Source organism: Cololabis saira, chromosome 7, assembly GCF_033807715.1.
Source record: "Cololabis saira isolate AMF1-May2022 chromosome 7, fColSai1.1, whole genome shotgun sequence".
Taxonomy (NCBI): Eukaryota; Metazoa; Chordata; class Actinopteri; order Beloniformes; family Belonidae; genus Cololabis; species Cololabis saira.
Window position 1 is genome coordinate 30,607,579 of NC_084593.1, and position 22,909 is coordinate 30,630,487.

The following is a 22,909-nucleotide window of genomic DNA, read 5'->3' on the forward strand; positions in this document are numbered from 1 at the left end:
CAAAAGCCATAAATAAAATTACAGCAAATTTTATTTCACAGCTGTTCCACTAAACTCTTCATTTTAAGAAGGCTGCATCTGGGATCTTCCCTTCTGTCTGTTGAGAAAATAGGAGTTATTTCAGGGTTTTGGCATGACAACTTTTACAAAGTGATGAATTACGAGGAAATGAAAAGGATGGGTGTAACTCCGGTTACCTTTAACTGTGTGAAGATCTGTGCCGCTCTGTTGAAATCCCACTCATTGTCTTGCAAGCACCTGCAACAGAAATGTTTTAGTAATTATAATTACATGGTATCATGCACACCATCAAATTACATATATTTGAGTGTAAGAGAGACAGAGAGACGAAAGACATACTTTTGCGACCATTCCAGGTTCATGCCTGACTTCACTGAGAAGGCTGTGAGCATCTCTTGCTGCGGTGCAGTGAGTGTTGGGACGGGACTGGAAGAGGGAGTCGGGGCAGGAGCCACAAATGCTCTGCGGATCTCCTCGGTTGTTGCCATCCGGATGAAAAGCTGATCATTTACGATGCACAAACTAAAAGCAGACACAAATGTCACGGTTTAAGTTTTACTGTCTTGGCGGGAGCAAGTGAACCCTTTTTATTTTTCATATTCAGTTTTCAAGACTCTTGAACAAGATTGCACATTTTGGTACACAGTGAAAGGAAAAAAAAAACAACCACATACAAAACACTCAGTCCTGCAAACTTACCCAGAATTTCCTGCCGGAACTGTTATAAAAACACGAGAGAAGGCCATTGTGGATTCTCGTGACTTCCCATCAACGACAACTTTAAAAATGGGGGGGGGGGGACACACATTATCCACAAAAAGTCAGTATTACAGATCAGATATTCCGAGACTGTGAAACAAAACCAACATTCATGATGATACAACTCACCTTCTTTGAAGACTCCGCTCACTGTAAATGACAGTAGTGTGTTCTGTAAAAAAAAAAAAAAAAAAATGAAAAAAAAATAAAAAAATTGCACAATTAGAAAAAAGGACAAAGTGAAAATAAAAGTGACAAGTCCGACAGAACAGGCATGAACTCACTGTGTAGGTGTTTACATCAACAGTAAAAGATGCAATGTCGTGCTGCGTTTTTGGCAGCTCGTTGAGGAAAGCCACCACATTCAATCGTGTGTGCTTCAGCAGTCGAAAGCGCATTGCTAAAGGTGGCAAGATTAAGAGAAACATCAGTACACATCTAAAACAAATTTCTAACCATAATCGAGACACTACGACAGGCAAACTCCTCTGCAGGGAACAGGACTTACTTGTATCTTTGATCCTCTTCAGGTTTCGACTGTCTTTGTAATACTCCCCCAAACTGCTCCTAAAAAGCAGAAAGGAAGGCCACGAAAATGTGGAATTACATTAAAAACCTTTTAAGTAAATCACCCAATAGATTCATAGTGGTTGAAACATTAAATAAATAAATAAAATACAACTCATTCCTTCATATGCATTTTTATGTCCTTACCTCGAGGGGTTCTGGGTGGAGTAAGGTGTTGTGAGGGATAACGATGCACCGTCATGGTAAGCATCCAGAAGAGGTTGTCTGTCCCCCGAGTCGTATATACTGTAGTACCTGCAACACAGCCAGGGTTTTGTTTTCCTTTATTTATGTTTGAAATTTTTCTTTCAGTTTAAATCCCATATTCAGGAATTAGTAGGGGTTGCACAGTATATAGAAAATGTATCGTATCAATATCTTTTTTTCCCCCCCTTTTGTAAAAAAAAAAAGAAGAAAAAAAAAATGTACTCCCCGCCCCCCAGGGGCCACCAGAGGCCCGCACCCCAGCCCCCCAAGCTGACCCCCCAACCCCAAGGCCTACGGGACCACCACCCCCCCGCCCCCACTAGGTAATGAAGCCAGAGACCAGAGAGAATGCAGTTTGGCCAAATGTTCAGTGGAGGCAGACATTATCTCACTACTAATATCATCTGACAGAAGATTCCAAAAGTGATTAATACATAAGTTGGACTTTTGTTTCCAATTCATTAGAATGGTTTTCTTTGCAATACATAAGGCAGTGAGAACCAAGTGTACCAAGTTAGGTTCCATGTAAATGTCTCCCAAGTGACCTAGTATGCATATCGTGGGGCACACTGGAATTCTGTAGTTGATCCATGTGGATAAATCCTCACAAATCTCCATCCAGAACTTCCGTACCGGTGTACAAAACCATAAAGCATGCATATAATTATCAGGGGTGTTCTCTGTGCACTGTGAGCAGATATTAGAGTTGACAAAACCCATCTGGAACACCCTTTGTCCTGTATAATGTATTCTATGAAGAACTTTGTACTGTATAAGTTGTAAGTTTGGGTTCTTTGTCATAGTGAAAGTAAAAATATTTGTGACCAAGAGATCTGGTCGGTGTTGAGAGAGGTCCGCTTCCCATTTTAAAATCGGAAGAGAGACTGATTTGTCTATTTTGGACACTAACCTGTAAAGTTTCGATAGCAACTTTTGGGTGCTTAGGTTCAATAATTCTATTATCTTAGCGGGAAGTTGTAGGTCCAATTGGTTGAGTTTATATTTTTTATTTATTATGGACTTAAGTTGTTGGTATTCTAAAAATGTGTTACTGCTAATTCCATATTGAACAGTGAGTGTATTAAAAAGGTACAAACCGTCCACCTATGATTACATGTTGCAGATACCGTATTCCTTGGTCTCTCCATTGAGCAAAGTTTACCATCTTTTTATAATTTTTCAGGATGTCTGGGTTGTTCGTATCAATATATAAATAAATAAAGCAGTACATAACAATTGGTGATATAACTCTACTTGTGAGACAGCGGGATATACCGTTTAATATGTTGACTGGACAGGGAAATCAATGACTGTTGCGTTTAGCCAAAGCTGGGTTCGTACAAACGGTTGCTTAAATTGCTTTTAACACAATTTTTAAATATATCACGTATTTTAAATGAATGCACAACCCTAATGACTATTTGGATAATGTTTCCACAGAATTACTTCCATTCAGAGGGGGGACGGGTGTCTGTGTTACAAATGAATGCTACTTACTGCTGTATGAACCGGAGGATGAGGACCTTGATTTCGTCTGAGCCAAAGCAGCTGCCCTAAAAAAGAACAAACAAAAACATTGTTTAGCCACATCAATGAGAGCAATGCCGATTAAAACGTGAATAGCTATGTTTCCATTGCACTTTTGTGCAAAAGAAAGTAGAATCTCTGAAAGTTTGCTAAAGGTAGCGCTGCAGGGGTCGGTGTTTCCATTGATCGCTGTATTTCGAATAAATTTAATTTTCGTAACTCTCCGCGTAGCTTGAACATCTAGACTTTGGACTTGACCATCTTTAATCTTTGATAAATCATTGCAATCACTGCACCTGCTGTTGAGAATTCAAGGGTAAAGCTCTTATGTAATGTATAAAGATTGAGTAATGTTGCAGGAAAACTATCTCATACTGATGAGGCCAAAAACAGCTGGAAAGCAGATTTTGATGACTTAAAGGGATTGTGACATGAAAAACACATTTTTCTTGATTTTTTGTGTTTTGTTGGGTGTCTTGACAACAATTACACCCAAAAAACAACTAACTTTTAACATTCAGTGTATTGTGTGCTTTCTGGGATTTTCCGCATAACTATGCAAAAACGGCGCATGTGGTTTGGTGGCGGATCGTTACGTAACGATCCGCTAAATCACCGCCCCCTCCACCCAGCTCCCTGTCTCCTCTCCTCTCCAGCGCGCCATAAAGGCTGATTTATGGTTCCGCGTTACACCGACGCAGAGCCTACGGGGTAGGGTTACGCGGCGACGCGCACCATACGCTGAACCCTACGGCGTAGGCTCTGCGTCGATTTAACGCGGAACCATAAATGAGGCTTAACACGGAGCTGTTTAGAGCCTCTTTTGTTCTAATCACCAGAGGAAAACTGCTAAGAACACCCGCGGCCACTGACTGGACTTAAGATAAGGGGACAGTGCTGCTTGCATGCCTTTATTTTTATGATTGTTTGCTGTGGTTCGCCCTCCTGCTTTTCCGTGCATGCTGGTTTGGAGGAGGAGCGGAGCAATGATTGACAGGAAAGGGGGGAAAGGAAGCATTTTTCACGGCGCAAAAAAACACTGTAATAAAAAGCCAGGAAAAGAGTACTAGAGTGAAGTTTTTCTTGTTACACTCTTTTAGACACATTTGAGGGATGTTGGCCAAGACTTGTAATAGTGTTAAAAGCATGTTAAAAATGATGTCACAATACCTTTAAGATTGACTGGCTAAATTACATCCAGCCCTGCCAGGGACGTGGCAATTCACAAAAAGCATTTCCATTACACTTTTGCGATATAGTGAATCATGAAATTGGCTGGAAAAACCACTTCCTGGGAGCGTAAAAGGGTTTATTCGATATTCATGAGTTTTTCAAATTAGTTCCGTTTCCATTACAGGATTTCTTTTCGATATTTGGTTTTGCGTAAATCTTGGGGTAAAGGAAACACACCTACTAACATATTAAGACATATTGAGAGATCCTATTAAATACCATCCACTCCAGAAGACACCACCAGTACAAGAATTTGATGTGTGAGTGGAACTACACAATACTAACAAACCAACCTTGCAGGGGGGGATGGTGGTGGGCGTCTCAACATCAAATCCGATGGGTGGGGGAAGGTCCAGACCATCCTGAGGAAAACCACATGCAAAGAAAGAAATAATGTCAAAAACATGCTGCATGTTAACCCAGCATTATGACATTTGTTGCAAATTCAGATCAAAAATGGTTGAATGCCAGGAGACTCATGTTGTTCTTGTGTTTGATGCAATACTGACAAAAGGAGGCATGATGATTAGAAAGAGAAGAAAAATAAAGCTTGAGAAACAAGTGGACCTACCAGTTTCAGAATCCTGGGAAACCTCTGTCGCACAGCACTGGTACGGGAACAAAAACCAAGAGCATAAGAGTTATCATTTCAAGCCACTTCAAATACAAATCATACTTATCACCCCAGATACCACTGCCAAACACACCTCCTGATCCACCTATTGCCACGTATTCCTTTCTTTTGTAATTTTAAGATTCTAAACTTTTAAGGAGAAAGTTTAATGTGTAGAAGTACAAATAGGTAAACTTACAACCACTGCCAAGTGTGATTTTATCTTTTTTTGTATATAAGTAATTCCACAAATAGACTAACTTTCATGCCTTTTTCTCCGATCCCAAAGTGTACTTACCAGCAGGTATACTCACCCTCTCCCCCCATTATGGTGACATACACAGATCTGACATGGAAGAGCAACACAACCCCACTTTTCTAAGGAGCACACACACAAACATGCCACCATCTACCAGTCTGAACTGGAGACCAGCACATACAACCCTTTGGAAATAGTAAAAGAATTTTGAAGTGAATAGCTGGGAGAGAGGTGGTTACTACACTAGTCGTGTGTCAACTCCCCCCCCACACACACACTCTGGCCAAGATGCTGGGGAACAGAAGAGTCTACATCACCCAAAAAATAAAAAGATACAATTCACAGACACTGGCACAGGTAGCCCAACATTTATAAGAGACACCAATGTCTATTGAGTAATCAAGTGAGTCATTTTGTCCGTGTCTGCTCTCATCATTAAATCAGCAAAAGACAACCTGAGGACAGAGTTGAACAAAAAGGAAAGCAAGTCTCAAAGTGAGCTGGACCCAGTAGTCCCACCACTGATCTCATGGTTTCTCCCTGCGCCACGCGCCACTTGGTTGGCTATTATACTCTGAAGACATGGCACAGCTCTCCATGCAACTTCACCTGGCTTGTTGTAGACATTTTGTATTTATTTATTTTTCAACCATAATTTGAGGAAAAGCCTCTGGTTACAGAGGGATGACGATATTATTAAACATGAGAGCGCTGATTTACTAGACTGACTTTTTTTTTTTTTTCCTCCTCCTTCAGTACTGGTTACAGGTATTGAAAAGTGGAAGTGTTTTCAAACTTATTCCCACTAGCAGTTTTTAAAAGCAAAACTGAGCCATCAATTTCCAGTCCAGAACTTATTTCTCTCTGAAGTTTTTTTTCTTCCAAACTCTCCACCTCATTCAATGAAAAGCAGAGGTCTGTCGTAGATGAAAGATGAAACGCAGTGGAAGAAACACACTGCTTTCTCTCTTTGGCTCATCATTTGTCATTGATGAGGCATACCCCACTCCGCCTCAGCCCAACGGCTTTACCCAAAGAGTCCCATCTTCTCAATGTCTTCATGTCATGATCTCAGTGAGTCTGAGGTCACAGGGACTGAGGCTGAGTAATCGTGACTGTGCCTGCCTTAGGTTGTCCCGGGGTTTCGAGGTGGGATCTTACCCGTCATGGGCTATCCAGCCTTCCATACTCGCCAAATAGAGGGGGCCGAGTGGGCAGGGATACTATGAGGGGAGGGGACTCGTTGGCTGTGGATTTTCTTTGCTTCATCCAAACATCTGTCATGATGAAAATGGTTTTCATTCTTCAATATAGAAAATAAGAAGATTTAGCAGTACTGCTCAACAGATCCCTTTGGATTCATTTTGAAGGCCCGTAACAGAACAGTTTATCAGAGTGCCATGCTCAACTGCTTCCTATTGTATTTAAGGAGCGCATTGATGTTTTACAACTGTTTGTGGGATAACTAAATGAGATTTCAGCAGGGGAGTAGTGGGTGCAGCATCTCTGAGAATATGAAAACCCAAGATGAGAGACTTTGAAAGGGGTGCTCCGCAGAGAAGATGGCTGTTCAAAGGGAGACAAACTTAAGAAAACTAAAGAGAAAACAAGGTTAAGTTTGATGTTTTTTGTCACCAACTTTTGGAAGAGACATGTTTATTTTGCTTGAAATGGAAATAATCAAGTTGGAAGGAACACGTAAAGCAAAAACAGACCTTTTCCTTGAATCTATAAGCCTTAAATACCTAAATCTATAGCACGCAAGTTAATAGAAGTCATTGTATGTGCACTGGTACATGCACATAACTTGACTCCAAGAAGATGATCTTTAAGAGTAAGCTATGCATGAATCTGTCCCATCCCCCTGGCCCTACCGTCATGGTGTAGGCGGGACAGTTTAGCTGGGTACATGTTAATAAAACCCAACTGTTATGTTAATTAAAAAGGATGTGCTAGTCTTTCAACCTGGCAGTATGTTTAAGGGAACTGATGCACATCCAAATCACTAGAGACTTTCAGTTCCCTCATCAAAAAAAACCCCCACAGATTCACAGCCACAGATTCAAATAAATAAATGAAAAACAGAAAGAAAAATTCAGTCAGTCAATAACAGTGGGATGTTCTCGACCTCAAACTTCCTTCTCGACAGCTGGGGAAATGGTTCAGTGGGGTCATCTTAAAACACATGCAGATGGTTAGATCTTTGGCAGCACACTGTTGGATACTCCTGTCTTACAGGTGTTTCATCTTGGTCCTCATTAGGAACACAGAGTCAAACCAATAAAACCACTTCTGGACATCACTATTTTCTTTTTTACCCCCCAGAATCATGGACTGACCTGACATATGCAGCCTGGTCCTTAAAGAGGTCACACAGGGGGTTCCGGTTTAGCCACAGCTCCCCCAGCTTGAGGCCTTTCAATTTGTCCAGCTCCCGGTCCGACTTCAACTGGAGGTGTAGAAGCAGATGGTGATGTCAGAAAACAACAAAAAGCCTTGAGTTAACCTATTTATTCTAAACAATTGGCAACTTAACGCACCTCGTTGTGAGATAGATTGAGGGTCTTCATATTCGGCACTTTGGTAACCAATTCAGCGAGCTCATCCAGTTTGTGAATGCGGTTGTTACTCAGGTTCAAACTTGTCAGCTGAGAATACAAGAAAAACAATAAGCACACTCAAGCAGAGCCATGTCTTCAGTACCATATGATCAACTTTCCAAACCACTATTGATTCTTACCTCAGGAATGTTTTCTTCAATTATCTTAATGACAGCCTCCATGTTTGTTTTCCTGTTCAAGATAACTTCAATGTTTTGGGACACCAGGTCTGTAAAGTATAAAGTAAAACTATAAATATGATGATATAAAGAGGCCAAACTTTGGGGATTATCAGTGGCAGTACATAAAATTTCAGGTACTAGGAAAATTAACATTTTTTTATTTTAAACATTGTGAATGTTTAAAACCTCTTTCAACAATGCAGCTTATGAACAAAAAACAAAGTGCTGTAGACCAAGATTTTATCATCAAAGTCCTCATGGGCACTGTGATCTCTCAGACAAACTAATAGCTGAACCAAACAATTAGTGCGAGTTCTCATGAGTTTGTTGTTGTACATCTTACACAGATGGCTACACGATTAACTTAAGATTCATTAATACAATTGGCAGCTTCAAAGGGTTTGGGCAATGAAAGGGATACATAGAGGAGGAAGGCTCTCTGCATTTATCCACATCAAATAGTACCATGACAAACACAATTCTGGCTGAATGATTAAATGCATATGCAATAATATTGCAATATGATAAATTGCAACATGAGTGATTACAAGGTTATCACGGGACACAAGAGTGAGTGGAGCAATCGACTGAATCAACTTTAATCTGCTTTAATCCGTCTACAACGTCCTCTGTCTCAATACAAGTCAGAAGCTAGATCAGCCGAAACTTTAGAGCAGGGGCGGCCAATCCTGGTCCTCGAGAGCCCCTATCCAGCATGTTTTAGATGTTTCCCTGCTTCCTCACACCTGATTCAAATTACTCGTCATCATTACCTTGTCATCAAGGTCTGGACAGTTCTGTTGTTGAAACAGCTACTTTTATCACAGTGTGCTGAAGCAGGGAAACATCTAAGACATGCTAGATAGGGGCTCTCCAGGACCAGGATTGGGCACCCCTGCTTTAGAGGAACCGCAAGCACATGCACGGTGTGGAAATATTTGGGTTGTGGGGGATAAATTTAAAAAAAAATTAATTAAAAAAAAAATAAGAAAAATTGTCTGTATATTGTACTTACTGACTAAATTAAAAATATACACAACTTGAAACAAAGATGCATAGTCTATTGGAAGAACATTTTATATTTATTGTATATAATATTGTGTTATTAATAAAATCACAAATTAAGTTTTATCAAAAAAAGGAGGTAAAAGAAAATGTATTTATTTTTAATTTAATCGCAATCATAATATTGAAAAAAAAAATGCAACTAGATTTTCTAGTCTGTGTTATTGAAATGATAACTGCAGAGATCCTCCCACATGACATACAGATTATGTATTCAGCATAGTCTCATACATCTGACTTGTGTCCATAGGCATGAGGACATAATTACCTGGGTCTGTTCGAATATTGTTCAAGTCCAGTGCTTGTTGGGAACCATCAAAACGTTTTGCCATGCATTGCTGGAAAAAAAAAAAACAGTTAATAAATATCACCAGAACAGCTAACAGTTAATCTTCACATGGCAATGAATTTAATGAGTTTTGATACATAGTGAATGTACTTCATGTCCCAGTTCCATTCAAGTACACAGAGTTAACCAAACTCACCTTCAAGTGTTCCAAATGTTCTGGCTTTAGGTCAGATTGAAGGAAGGATGGTGGATCACTTGGGTTGACATGCACCTCCACCTAAAGATGGTAAGATGGGGACCAAAGACCAGTGAGTAATATAAGACATTGTATAAGGTGGATTGATGTTGCTATCATCATCACAGATAATATCCATCATTACCCCAACATACCTTATAACCATCCGTGTCTGTAATCTTGTGCGAACATTTGTGTAAAGCAGTGGCAGCAGCAGAATCGTCCACATAGAAATGGACCCTATTGTGGTCAACGTGGTACTGGAAAGAGGGGAGACGACAGAGACAAAATCTCAAACTTACTAATGTATCAAAATAAGAAATGGGACAACAAATGGTCCAAATATTAAACACAAGTGACTTAAGCTTTACTCACAAATTATTTCTAAACGTTATTACCCTGAGAGTTGTACAAAGACACAAAAATAAACCAGACAGTGCTGAAATTTACCTGAACAGGTGCGTAAGGAACTGTACAGATGTTCTGGAGTGCCGTCACTAACCATTTCTTATCATATTTTCTTCCATGTGGTATCTGTCAAATAGAAAAAGCAAAATATAATCCCATCTAACAAATTTAAATGTATAGGTGTTTCTATGTGATGTGCAGAGACTAAATGTTATAATACACACCGTGACTTTGTACCAGCCTGACCGCGCTTTGGGGCCTCCCCCACCTCTGTCTCCTCTGAAGCCACCGTTGCCCCCACCTCCTCTACCACCACCACCTCCTTTGCCTTGTTGTCTGTCTCTGTCAAACCGCCCATCTCTTTTACGAAACGGTTTTCCGTATGGGTTGCTAAAGAAGACGAGAATGCTGTGTTTTTAAGACATTTCTTTTTTAGACTGTATAAAAATTTTCATTTTCTGTGGTGTTTCAGCCAAAAAAACCACAGTACACGTCTAGCTTCTCTGCAATAGCGGTGCATCAACAGAAAAAAATAAAATAAATAAAATATAATCCTCCAGAACCTTGTGCTTCTGGCCAATATTTTCCAATGCTTAAGAATCACTTACATAAACAATTTACCTGCAACTAGTAATTTAATTTATTTAATAGGGACAATGCAGGTTCACATGTGATCACATTCACTCATTACAAACAAGCCAATGTGACTGATGTTCTGCATACAGAGATTATAGCTATTGCTAGTTTCCATCTCCTGTCCCTAGTTAGGCTTTTAGTAAAAGAAAACGAAAGAAAGGAGAAAAAGAAGACAAAAATACATTCAATTTTCAACATGCAAAGCTATATCCTATTTACAATTCTCAGCTTGCAAGAGAGCACCCTATTAGCGGTTACAGGTGATTAAAAATGCGTACATTTCTGATTTTGCTTCAACCAGTCTTTGTCATTTTTAGTAAAAACCTTAAAATCTTGAGTTGTTTTTATCTCAGTTGGCAGTGTGTTCCACATTTGAGAGCCCTTTATAGAGAACGCTGACTGCCCAAAGGAGGTCTTACGGCGTTCAACCTTACAGTTACCACTTGTTGTTCCCCTCGTGATCCTACCACTATTCTGCCTGCTAACTAACTAACATAAAACATCTGGTGCTAGGTTCTGTAGACACTTAAAAACCAGTTTGAGTGTAGAATAATGGCATTGATATGGCAGGATTTAATATCCTCATAAGCAATATGGCATATGCAGTTTGTGCTGGACCTAAGAAAAATCTGGAAACACTATGAAAAGAAAAAGTACTTACAATCTGTGTTGGGAGTTACTGTCCTGAGAGCTGTCACTCATAGTTATGTCGCCATCTCCCTCGTCAAGTCTGGAGCGGGGTCCAGGACCTCCAAACCCTCCTGAGTGGCTTCCCCGCTGACGATCTCTGCGGGACCTGTCAAATGCCCGACCCTTGTGGCCTCTTCCTTTGCGGTTGCGATATGGGGCAGTTCTGTCATCATGCTCTGCAAGAGTAATGTTTAACTTAACTTAAATAACTGCAACTATTACAACACTGCTGTAAAGAACTGCAAATATGTTTCAGTTGGGGCAATAATTTACATTCTTTAAATACATTTGTGTTTTCCCCACAACGTGGAAAACTTCAATTTTTAAAGTGAAATCAACGTATCAGCAGTGTAGACTGTAAAATCTGATGTCAGACAGACCACTTAGTAAAGTTATTAAAACATCACTTGCAATTAAAATATCAAAATGAAGCAGCAGCATCATCATGAGAATAGCCATAGCGCAAATGGGTAGCAAGAGAAGCAATGTAATTTCATTTTTTTTTTTTTAAACAAAGCAAACCAGGTTTAACATATTAAAAACAATGAATACAGAGTATGATAATTTTAGCTAATGTGGCATTCACACGTTTCAGCAAACCCTGCCTAGAAATGCCATTTCAGTTGATACCCTTTTAAGTGTTGCTTCAGTTATTACCATGTGTTTATTTAAACATTATACAACAAAAGCCCAAACTTTTTTGGTTAAGATTCTGTCATTTTTATGTAGACAGACATGTCCCAGTCCTTTAATTTTATGCAATTCACTAAATCAAATTTCCCCCAGCTCTATTAGAGCTGGGGAAAATTAAAAGGAAAAACATTACTATTAAGAACACTTATTGGATTTAGAGCAGCTTTCCATATGAAAACAGAGAAACCGTCAACAATTGTATTCAAAAGGGCTTAGCTCGTTTATCTCCACCTAAAAAACACCAGCTAGACATTTTTTAGATGACAAGATTCCAGTCTTGAAACACTGAGTAAGTACTTGTGACTATTATGTAACAATCACAGCTCCTAACGTGTTACCTCCTTGGACCATGAAATCTGTGGATGTGACTTCTCTCCTCATCGTCACCTCTCCATGATCTGAAGAATAGTGACGAAAGTAGCAGAGAAACACATCAGATTACAGCTGTGGTGAACGAGGCTCTTACCGTTGTAATAATGCCCGCCGTCCGCCATATTTCTGTAGTGTGGGATTCACAAAAACAACACTCAACCCTGGGTGGAAAGAGAAATAAGTGCGCGGGCTTTGCCTTTTCTCTCCAAAAGACTCGAAATCGAGTGAGTTAAACAACACGGATCATCCCAGGGGGTTGAGATCAGACACAAAGGACGGGTGGCACGCCGTGGTGGAGGGCTAGTAGCTTAGCAACTGTTTCTGCTAACAGTGAGGGAAGACGACGGAAACACCCGACACACGCGTTTCCTCTTCCGGGGAAGAAATACATCAATAAAGGCGCTTAGAGCTTAGAGCTATGTCTGAAGAAAGAAAAAACAACTTGTCCAAGAACAGACATTTCTGTATCTAATAGCTTGGGCGTATATTGGTAACAACTGTTAGGTTTAGGAGGTGGTCTGTTTGCAACGTTAAAGCAAATTTGACGCAGAGCCTACGCCGTAGGGTACGGCGTAGACTCTGCGTTGGTGTAACGCGGAACCATAAATCAGCTCAAATAAAACCCATCCTGAACACTTGTTTACAGCATCTCTACACAGAACGACGGATATTTGTGTTTTGAAGTTATTTTTTTTCTATTACTCACAAAAAAAACGATTAAAAATGTTCTTTATAAAAAACAAACGTTGTGCCTTGTACTAGTTGTCACAGGCTGTTGCAGAGTAATCAACCACTGAAATAATAATGACCACAATCATATGCTGTAACAATGCACCTTTCAATAACCATGACTACCTCATACTGCTGCACCTTTCACTTTAAATGATATATCTTTTAATAAGAGCCATTTGTCTATTTTTGTTTGTAACTATTTAAATCTGGGTTCTCCAATTTCTTCCATGCCAGTTCAGAATCAAAATCAGAATCACCTTTATTTGGCAGGTCAGACAAGACATGGAATTTGATTCGGTTGTTATCGCTCACTCTACAGTAAATAGGTAATAGACAAATGACAACTCTTATTAACATATATACAATTTTTAAAAAGAGAAAGGTGCAGCAGAATGAGGTTGATATGATTATTGGAAGGTGCATTTTTACAGCATATAATTGTGTTATTATAATTACTGTTATTATTATTATTGCACGGTGATTGATTGATTTCTCTGAGACTCTATGAGTGATGAGAGTTCATCAGAGCAACAGCTTGGGGGAAGAAACTGTCTCTGTGTCTGGAGGTTTTAGCGTACAGAGCTCTAGCGCCGTCCAGAGGGGAGGAGTTCAGCCAGACTGTGTCCTGGCTGTGAGGGGTCTGCAGAGATGTTACCTGCCCGTTTCCTGGTCCTGGACCAGTGCTGGTCCTGGATAGATGGGAGGTTAGTCCCAATTATCCTCTCCACAGACCTAATTGTCCGTTGCAGACTGTGGCTGTCTAGTTTGGTGGCCGATCCGAACCAGACAGTGATGGGACTGCAGAGAACAGACTGAATGATGGCAGTGTAGAAGGTGATCAGCAGCTGCTGTGGCAGGTTAAATATTCACTATTGGTGCTGTTTTCTGCTGAAAGATGTGCTCCAAGTCACTATATGATTGCAACACAAGCTCTAAATCTACTAAGTAGGAGGATCTCTTGTTCAGTTGGCATAGTCATGGTGAATCATGGTGTAGGAGTTGCATGGGCAATGGCTTTTTACAGTTCCATTGCACATGCCTAACTCAGGCTGAAGTAACTTCAAACCAGAAAAAATTAATAACAGCGTCTGTTGAACCTAAAGGCCCTAAATGAACACATAAAAGACTTCATAAAAAATGTTGAGGGGACCACAGCCGACTTGCTGCAGAGAGCATCTACTGAAGGGGAATAATGTTGCCATATTTGGAGGTGTGACTGATTGTGCATCCCAGCAAAATAATAATAACAATAATAATAATAATAATAATAATAAAAAATTGTATTTATAGAGCGCATTTTCACCTGAAGAACAAGTCTCAAAGTGCTTACAATAAAGATTAGAACAAAAAAATAATAATAAAATAAAATAAAAAAAAAATAAAAATAAATATTGCATTGTAATGAAATGAGCAGCATTTACTCAGATTACCCGTGACTGGTCAATTATATACCTGGACACCAGTATATTTCCTTAAATTGAGATTTCCAATTTAGTCAGAGCAGCCCAAGTTGCAGCATGTGTGTACACACACACACACACACATACACACACACACACACACACACACACACACACACACACACACACACAGTTTATATACATACATAAAAGTTAACTATCGAAACCTAAACAGCTACAGTTCTTTTTCAGTGACAGTAGTCATTAGTACACCCGTTTGTTTCCTCCTCAAAGTTGTGAATATTAAGGTCAGTGATTAGGTTAATTGGTTTATTTGGTCATTTCATGTAATCAGTACTCATTGTCTTGAGTTTGGTGGTTGTCCTCTAGTATTCCTGGCCAACACCAAACTCATCACAGAGAAACTGATGTTCACCCTGAAGTTGACCTTAAACCACGTGGCTGCTGTAGCAGCATTTACCTCTCGACACTAAACTACGACTACACTTCCCAACATCACGTCCTTTAACAGTTGAGCTTCAAAACACAAAGAGTTAATTCAACTATACGAAAATCCACTCCGGTCCATAACTTTGAAGATAAAGCACTTACCGTCGCTAAACACACGTGTCACCACGGCTAAATTGGGGTAGTTTCTCCGAAACGGAATCATGGTCCATCCGGAATGAATCCCCAATCCTACCCTTGGGTTAAAACGTTTATCTATATAAAAGCAGTGAAATTGTTAAAAATCCAAAGGAAAAGTCGCAGTTATCAGTTTTACTCAACAGGTGCTAACGCCGTAGTCTTCATACATCTTTACCTGAGACAAGTTAGCTGTTGATACAGCTATATTCACGGATACAACCTGGACAAATTCAAAGTCTAAATTAATCCAACGTTGTTGGAATAATATTTATTTATATGTATTTTTATAGAATAATATATTCTTTCCTATTTTCCGTCGGCTATGTTAGGTGTTGCAGGTCGGAGTCCCGCTCTCACGTCGGCAACATGGCGCCCCCTGGTGGAGGCGGCACACCACGCAGCTGCGCACTGACACGCCTGAAGGCTAATTTATGGTTCCGCGTTACACCAACGCAGAGCTTACGCCGTAGTGTACGCGCGTCGCCGCGTAGGCTACGGCGTAACCTCTGCGTTGGTGTAACTCGGAACCAAAAATCAGCCTTGACGCAGTGAACCAAAGCAACTTAAAACTTGTTACTATCTCATTTTCTAAAATGGTTACATTTTTAGACAATCTGTTAAAAGAAATACAACAAGTTTTTACTACTGTCTGTTGATATTGATAATACACTTAAACGGTTTAACGTTTGCGTAAAAATGGATGTACAGCATAGTTAGCCTTACAGGGTGCCTGCAATTTTCTGCTCAGTAGTTTCCGTAATTTTGTGATTTCCCCCATTTTTTTTTTACTTTTTTTGTGACCAAATGTTTTTATTTATTATTTTATTTTTAATGATTTTCTTATTATCAACGGTGGCATCCACAATGATGTTAAACAAACATTTAACACATATTCTCACCCCCTTCCAAACCCACCCCTTGGACCTAAGCATTCGATGAAAACAATTGATAATAAAGAAAAACCGAAATAAAGATAATACAAAGATAATAGAACAAAGGACAAAATAAAACAAATCCAAAACATAATAATATCAAAAACTGGACAAGGATAGCTGCAACAGGGTATTCTATATCAATTTTAAATACATCTTTCAAGTTTGGCCTTAATTTGATCTGCTGCCATACCAAAATAAAATATTTCGTTGTTTTGCATTATGGATTCGGGCTGTAGATATTTTCAGATAGATAATATCAAGAAAAGTCAGATACCAATGGGAGATGTTAAGCGTGTGTGGTGGTTTCCATCTTACTGCTATTATCTTTTTTGCTGCTGTTAGGCCAGCAAGCAAAATTCGTTTTTGACATAATGAAGCATTGATTTTTGATAAATTATTTAAAATAAGTGTTTGAGGGTTTAATGAAATATTCTGTACTGTTATCGAGGATAATGCAGTTGCAACCTGTTGCCAGAAATTTGCAACAGGTTGGAATTCCCAGACCATATGCATGAAGGTTCCTGGTTTATTCTGAAAGCATAGTGTACATAAAGAGCTAGCCAGGATCTTCATATGGTAAAGCTTGCGAGGTGTTAACCTCAAGTTCTGTGTACAAATTAAAAATGAATAAGCTGATGATCTTTTTTTTTTAAACTTTAACAAACCGTAACTTATATTTTATTTCACTGCTTTTTGAAGTAAGAAGTAAAATAAGCTTTACTATTTTACTACTGAAGTTCATTTATGGAACACTGGATGCAGCGTTTTATCTGTAAAGTTCCACTACAATGTTCTGTAATTTATACACAAGTTAAAGAGTACTATACCTTGAGGAAAAAAGCAAATATGAGTTGCATGTGTTTTTGTTTGTATGTTTTTCTAGTGTTTTAACACTATTTGCGTAACGATTAGGCGTAACGCATTCCTTTTTGATAGATATTATTGTTAGGGCTGGTGCAGGTGTGTCCAGCCATCCCTTAAAACTTAAGTTATGCTGCTATAGACCTAAACCATAGGCCAAGATCTGTTTTGTTCCTTACCTTTCTTATTTTTTTTTTATAATATATTTGTAATTTAGACTGGCTCCAGCAGACCTCCTTGACTCTGAAAAGGGTGAAGCAGGTATACATGATGGATGGATGATTGTATCTGTTTTGGGCCTATATGTAGACTCCACAGATTGCAGCAGTTATTTATATATTGTAGCTTTGAGTGCCAGATAAGATACTTTTTTAGTCATCAAATAAAGAAAAAGGGAGAAAAAAACCCAAACACATCTATTTTATCAAATTTTATCCACGTGCATTTTATATTCTCATGAGCATGTTTAGTATTAAACACATAGTGACTTTAATCTGAATATGACAGTGTTCAACCACATGTGCATGTCCGCTGCTGTAAACACATAAGCTTTGCATTGGTTTTAACACAGGTTAGGTCAAACAAATGAAGTCTTCAGCAGACAAAGGGATGTCTGGATTGTTTGTCCCCTGTGAATGATGATTTAAAAAAAAAATATAAGAACAGAATAAGAACAGTCTCCATTATTGGAAACTATGTACATACCAGATGTACAAAGCAAGACAACCAACTACTTCATATTGCTTTAGATTTTAGCTTCACTGAAGTTCCTTGGTATATTCCTCCGTTTCTGAAGACAGACACAAGTCTCAACATATCAAACTGTAACAGCAACTGTTTTCATCCTGAATTTTTTTGCTTGCACTGTGTCACAGACACAACCCTCTGATGAGTTCATGTAACGCTCTTTTCCTCTCCGCAGCTGTCCTCCTGCTGCCCAAGGGCCACACTGATGGCCTGGCTCAGAGCAGTGGTGAGGGAGGCCAGACCAATGAGGTAGCCGTCCTCCCTGCTTCCCTCAGCCCACGGTACGTTGTGTTGGAGCTCCTTTGTGTCAGGTAGCGGCGATGTCTTTCCGAAGTCTATCATCCACACACTGGCCTTGCTGTGGTCGTGGACAAAGAGGAGCGAACTGCCGATCACCTGGCCAAGTGTAAACGCATCAATTAGCGGATCAATCTAACCAAAGGTGGAAGCAGTTCTGATGAAGGTTAGATAAATCAGAATTTTTACAAATGTCTATACATGCAAACCAACCTCATGGGTTCTGAAAAATGATGAACTCCTCAGTGCATCCTTCAGGGCCAGCAGTCTGGATTGGTATGCATTCTGAGAACACAAATGAAGGGTGGCTCATCAGCAGTAACGTATTCATGCATCAAAGAGTGAAAGATTGAAGAAGGAGGACATATGAGGATGTTAGGGGAAAATCAGAAATGTGTATGGGTAAAGAGGGAAATGGCCTAAAGAAAATAATACTTTTTGTTAAATTTCTAACTCAATCCTTTGGTGTGATTTTACATTATAAGTGTCTTAACTTAGATACCCCTTCTAAAAAAAAAAAAAAAAAAAAACTTTAAATGAGAATGTGTGGTGATGGTTTCATATCTGTCTTTAGGACTACTTTGAGTTTTAATAGCATTAGTAATCTGTTCAGCTCCTTTTTCCTCAGTCCAGTTTTTTTGTTTGACTTCTAGTAATCAACCATATGATCTGGGATGTTTTTAATGGCAATATGCTTCATGATGGGCTGAACTGACCAGAGTATCCAGCTGACTCCTGGTGAAGAAGAGTAACGCATCAGTGACCTGAGCCAATGTCTGGATCTTTCTGAAATCCCGCTGGACACTGCCGTCCTCCATCTGTGGGACAGAAACACAGCAACATTGACTTGTTAGTTATTTCCAACATTTTTAGTATAACCGTCTAAAATAACGGGTTTTGTCTTCTACCATAATGCCTTCTATCCTGAAGCCCAGTTTAGATGTAGAAGTGGTCATGTCCCTCCACTGCAGGTAGCGCCACTTAGTTACACCTCTCTGTGCATGTTCCTCTGCTGATGGCGCTGATGCATCAACTGTCACCATCTTCTGGTACATGTCACTCCGCAGGGTAGCTTTAGTCCGGGCTTTCATCAGCTCATCCTCTTGGTACGTCCTGACATTGAAACATTTATCATTGACAGTAGTATGCAAACATTTGTAAAAATTATTCTCTTATTGTGAAAAGCTTAACCTGATTTCCAGAAGTTATTGCAATAAAAATGAGACTTTTGTTATGTCCTTTAAATTTCAAAACCACTGGCAAGAAAATAAAAGAAGCAAGTGGTAAGCACTGTTGCCTCAGAGAAAAATGGTGTCGGGTTTTCTGTGTGGAGTTTGCTCTTCAGGTGCTCTGTTTTGTTCCTACAGTCAGAGCAAACACTTGCATTAATGTGCATATCTGAAAAGCTGGCTAACGTTTTCAAACATTTGTTTGTGGATTTTTTTTGTTTCTGTTGTTGTTCACATCATTTGAATTTTGGGGCCTAAATCCTCAAATGGCATCTAATTACAGAATTAATTGGCAGTGCATTTAGAATAATCATAAAATAAAATAAAAATTATAATTCCTGTTTTAAAACCACCACCTTTTCATCTTCACCCCCTCCTTCCAAATTCTTGTTTCAATTGTAGAAGCTGAATTATGTGAGTACCACATATGCCACCCAGTATAAAAGAAAATCACTCAAAACTTCTTCAAGTTAATGTCAACATCAGCTATAATATGATATGATAAATAATATAATATGATAAATGATAATAATATGATAGAAAGACCCACTGATTGAGAAGTCATGAAGTTTTAAATCCCTCAAGCCATTTAGATCTTTGCATCAAAGCAGTGTTTTCTGGGATTTTCAGGGCTGTTCACAAAGTGGAAGATCTACCTGACTCCCATCTTGCAGTCCATGATAACGGGCCTCCTCAAGCCGCTCAGCAGGTCCTCCAGACGCATGTAGCAGTTTTCCCCTCTGGTGATCAGTCCGTGATACTGCGGGACAAATGGCCTAAGAGGGTCCCTCATCAAAAAATTCAGGCACCTAGCCTCTGGTTCACAGAACAGCTTCAGTACCTCTCCTACTTTACTCAGCTGGAAGTTACCTGGTGACATTAAGATCAGATAAAAGGAGCAAAAACTTTAAGAGTTATATCCTTACCTGATTTTAAGACCATAGACACTGAAAGCTGCTTTCACTAAAACAAAACTGTTTTAAAAGACACACCAACATGCTGAATATTTTTCACATTCTCAAGTGTATACAAGTCACAGAAAGCTGCACAATTTTCATAGAAATCAGTGACATTTACATAATGGAGACAGTTGATGACAGTCATGTTTGGATTCCCGTGAGTGTGTGTGATGCAGATGACGTGTAACACACATGCCTTGATGTCCAGCCAGCTGGACCCAGGAGCTCTGTCGCCGCAGTGACCAGTGCATCATGGTCAGGTAGGTTTTCCAGGTGCGGCTCTGAGGCATGAGAGTAGAGGAGATTGTATTCTTTATGTGTGTGTTCAGTACGGTACCGCAGTGGTATTGATTAAGAATGGGTTCACAATGTTTCTGCCCATGATAGGACAGCCTGACAGTCTGACCCGTGTACCTTACTGTGCTCTGAGTCTGAGGGCTAAAGCAGTGTGTAGTGACAGTGTCAGTGAAAACAAGTTCTCATTTCATAAATGCATTTTTCACAACTCTTTGACATAGGAAGCTTTTTTACACTTGTCATATGTGTTGCTAATATCATCAATGGCTGTCCTGTTATGACAGTCTGATATTATATTGGTACCATATATTGGTATACATTTACATGAAATTCCACCAACATTAATTTTACTTTCCACACTTATGTGTTTGCCATGCCATAACAGAGCATCCTCTGATGAAATTATGAAATGCAAATATGATCCTGGATTCTTTCTTATCTCCTTTTGATGTGAAAATAAACATAATCTAGCATCAATCTCTGAAAATGTACGATAAAAGTGACAGCCCGCCAAGAAGGGGTCAGTTGTATTTAGTGCAGAGCACAAACAGAGCATAGCTGTTCACCTATAATCTACTTTGTATATACACAAAACAGTTTCTACCTGCTGTGAATGTGGCATAGAAACGTGATGAAAACAGAGCTGAGCATGCTCAGTGGAGACTTTGTTACAAAATAACTGGAAATGTCTCGTGGCTAAGCTTCAATCCTTGTTTGCTTTCTAAATGATGACTGATTATGGTTTTACAGATGCAAGTGTGTAAAAATTCCTTACTGTCCTCATTGCTACCACTGACTGTATACTTTTCAGTGTCCACTAATGTATACGCTATGAGCCCAGAGTGTGAACATCTACTGTATGGTTGTCTCCCCACTGTTTTCTCCTCTGTGCTCTCATATCTGCAGCAGCAGCCGCAGCCGGGCATGCAAACACCATTCAAATCTGACCTTGTCAAAGTCCTCATTCAAGCCCATGCAAATCAGCAGGTGCAAAGAACAGTTGAGAAATATGGTTTTATGCCTCTTCCATGGAAAACCAGAATAGCAAGATGCACGAGGGAGCTGAGGGTGAGGGGTATTTGAATGGGGCAATTCCTAAAAAGAGCAAGTTGTAAAGTATATATGTGCGTGTCCTGGATCAACTCGTCTCACCTTCCTGAAGTTCTTTCTCTTTAAAGCAGCATCTTCTCCTTCACTGAAGACCTCGTCACTCTCTGCCGAGGAGAAGCTGATGGAGGAGCAGGATGAGGATGTGGAGGAGGAGTGCAACAGCTTGGAGAGGACTGGATGCCGATGTGGCATGCCGTCTGTCATTTCTTCAGCATCCTCATCCTTCCCCTCTGCAGTCTCCACACTGCCATTGTTCTCCCCTTGTACACCTGGAATCGGAGATGGTTTTCTTTCTTTTTCCTCTTCTTTTTTGCGCTTCTCAAAACTGGAAGTTCTCCAGTGGTTTCCCTCATTGTTTTCCACACCCTCCCTCTTCTGGTCATCATGCTCGCTTTCTTTTCCAAACGTCTCCAACCTTTTGCCACTCCACCTTCCTCTCGCCCAGCCTTCTCTCTCCACATCATAGCTTCCCCCTAATCTCTCCTTTCTCCTTGTCCTCCATTTCGCTTTTAGTCCTTCCCAGGAACATTCAGCAGTCTGTACTGCTTTTCTTTCCGTGCCTTGAGTGTCCTCTTGTTTGCCTCCCCCTTCATTTGACGTGGAAGCAACAACTAGCTCCGGGTTGAGCTCCTCATCAGAGTCTCCATCCTCCCCTAGTCCACCTATGCACTGACTGTAAGGAGGGAAGCTTTTTGTTGTCTTGAGTTTGGGCCTGAAAGTTCCTCTGATGCCACTGCAGCTGCTGGACGGTCCCTCACCGACTGACATGTGGTGGTTCATCTCATCTGACAGCCTGCTGGATGTCTCCCCTGTCTCTGTCTCCATTTTCTCCATGTGGTTTTCATCTGCATTGTCCATATTTACGTTTCATGTGGAGTGGAGATGATGACTGTTCCATGAGCTCAGCATGTGCTAGTACAAGAGGGATGTGTTTACAAAAGAAGCACAGTTTTGAATATGACTCAGGAAATGCATTTACAAGTGTAAAATGGTATCCACAATGTTTTTAAGCTTTGTTGAAAAGGACACAAGTGGAAAAATCGAATTGCTCAAATGTGCAAATATGTCTAGCTTACCTTACTTCTGTCTTCCCTCTTTTAGTTTTCAATAATACAGAGACTTGTGGCTGTCGGTGAGTTACATCCGTCTCTCATTCTGTCTGCTGGTGCCACATTTTGCATGCAGTGACGTTGTTAAGTCTGCCCAGAGCCAGCTGATGGAATGTGGCCAACAGTGGCACAGGTCAGGATCACATCCAGGAATGACAGGGAGTATGGTGTTCTCCCTCTAATAAACAATGTTTATGGCAGCAGTTAAACAGAATACACATTAGTCTGG

General features: G+C 39.9%; 2 protein-coding genes across 3 annotated transcripts; both read right to left on the reverse strand.

The window, feature by feature from the left end:
• Positions 1-13: 13 nt before the first annotated feature.
• nxf1a (nuclear RNA export factor 1a) lies at positions 14-12,696 on the reverse strand. 2 transcript variants are annotated; one of them, XM_061725567.1, is made up of 22 exons: positions 12,517-12,696; positions 12,323-12,382; positions 11,263-11,467; positions 10,190-10,355; positions 10,008-10,091; positions 9,713-9,817; positions 9,519-9,599; positions 9,302-9,371; positions 7,927-8,015; positions 7,727-7,834; positions 7,526-7,635; positions 4,886-4,922; positions 4,608-4,676; positions 3,052-3,107; positions 1,495-1,602; positions 1,289-1,347; positions 1,065-1,180; positions 910-952; positions 721-799; positions 361-543; positions 198-258; positions 14-97 (listed from the first exon to the last, which is right to left on the reverse strand). In XM_061725567.1, the coding sequence occupies exons 2-22, from the start codon at positions 12,363-12,365 to the stop codon at positions 59-61; spliced, it is 1,911 nt and encodes a 636-aa protein (XP_061581551.1). In that variant the 5' UTR covers positions 12,366-12,382; positions 12,517-12,696; the 3' UTR covers positions 14-58. The 2 variants fall into 2 exon arrangements, with proteins under 2 accessions (XP_061581551.1, XP_061581552.1); XM_061725568.1 differs by lacking the exon at positions 12,323-12,382 and having other exon boundaries at positions 12,451-12,696.
• A 5,049-nt stretch (positions 12,697-17,745) lies between these two features.
• On the reverse strand, positions 17,746-22,799 carry si:ch73-22a13.3 (inositol-trisphosphate 3-kinase A). The gene is made up of 8 exons (XM_061726341.1): positions 22,648-22,799; positions 21,614-22,483; positions 20,361-20,445; positions 19,862-20,075; positions 18,885-19,089; positions 18,693-18,794; positions 18,190-18,261; positions 17,746-18,075 (listed from the first exon to the last, which is right to left on the reverse strand). Exons 2-8 carry the CDS (start codon positions 22,427-22,429, stop codon positions 17,827-17,829), a joined length of 1,743 nt encoding a protein of 580 aa, XP_061582325.1. The 5' UTR covers positions 22,430-22,483; positions 22,648-22,799; the 3' UTR covers positions 17,746-17,826.
• Between the last annotated feature and the right edge of the window lie 110 nt (positions 22,800-22,909).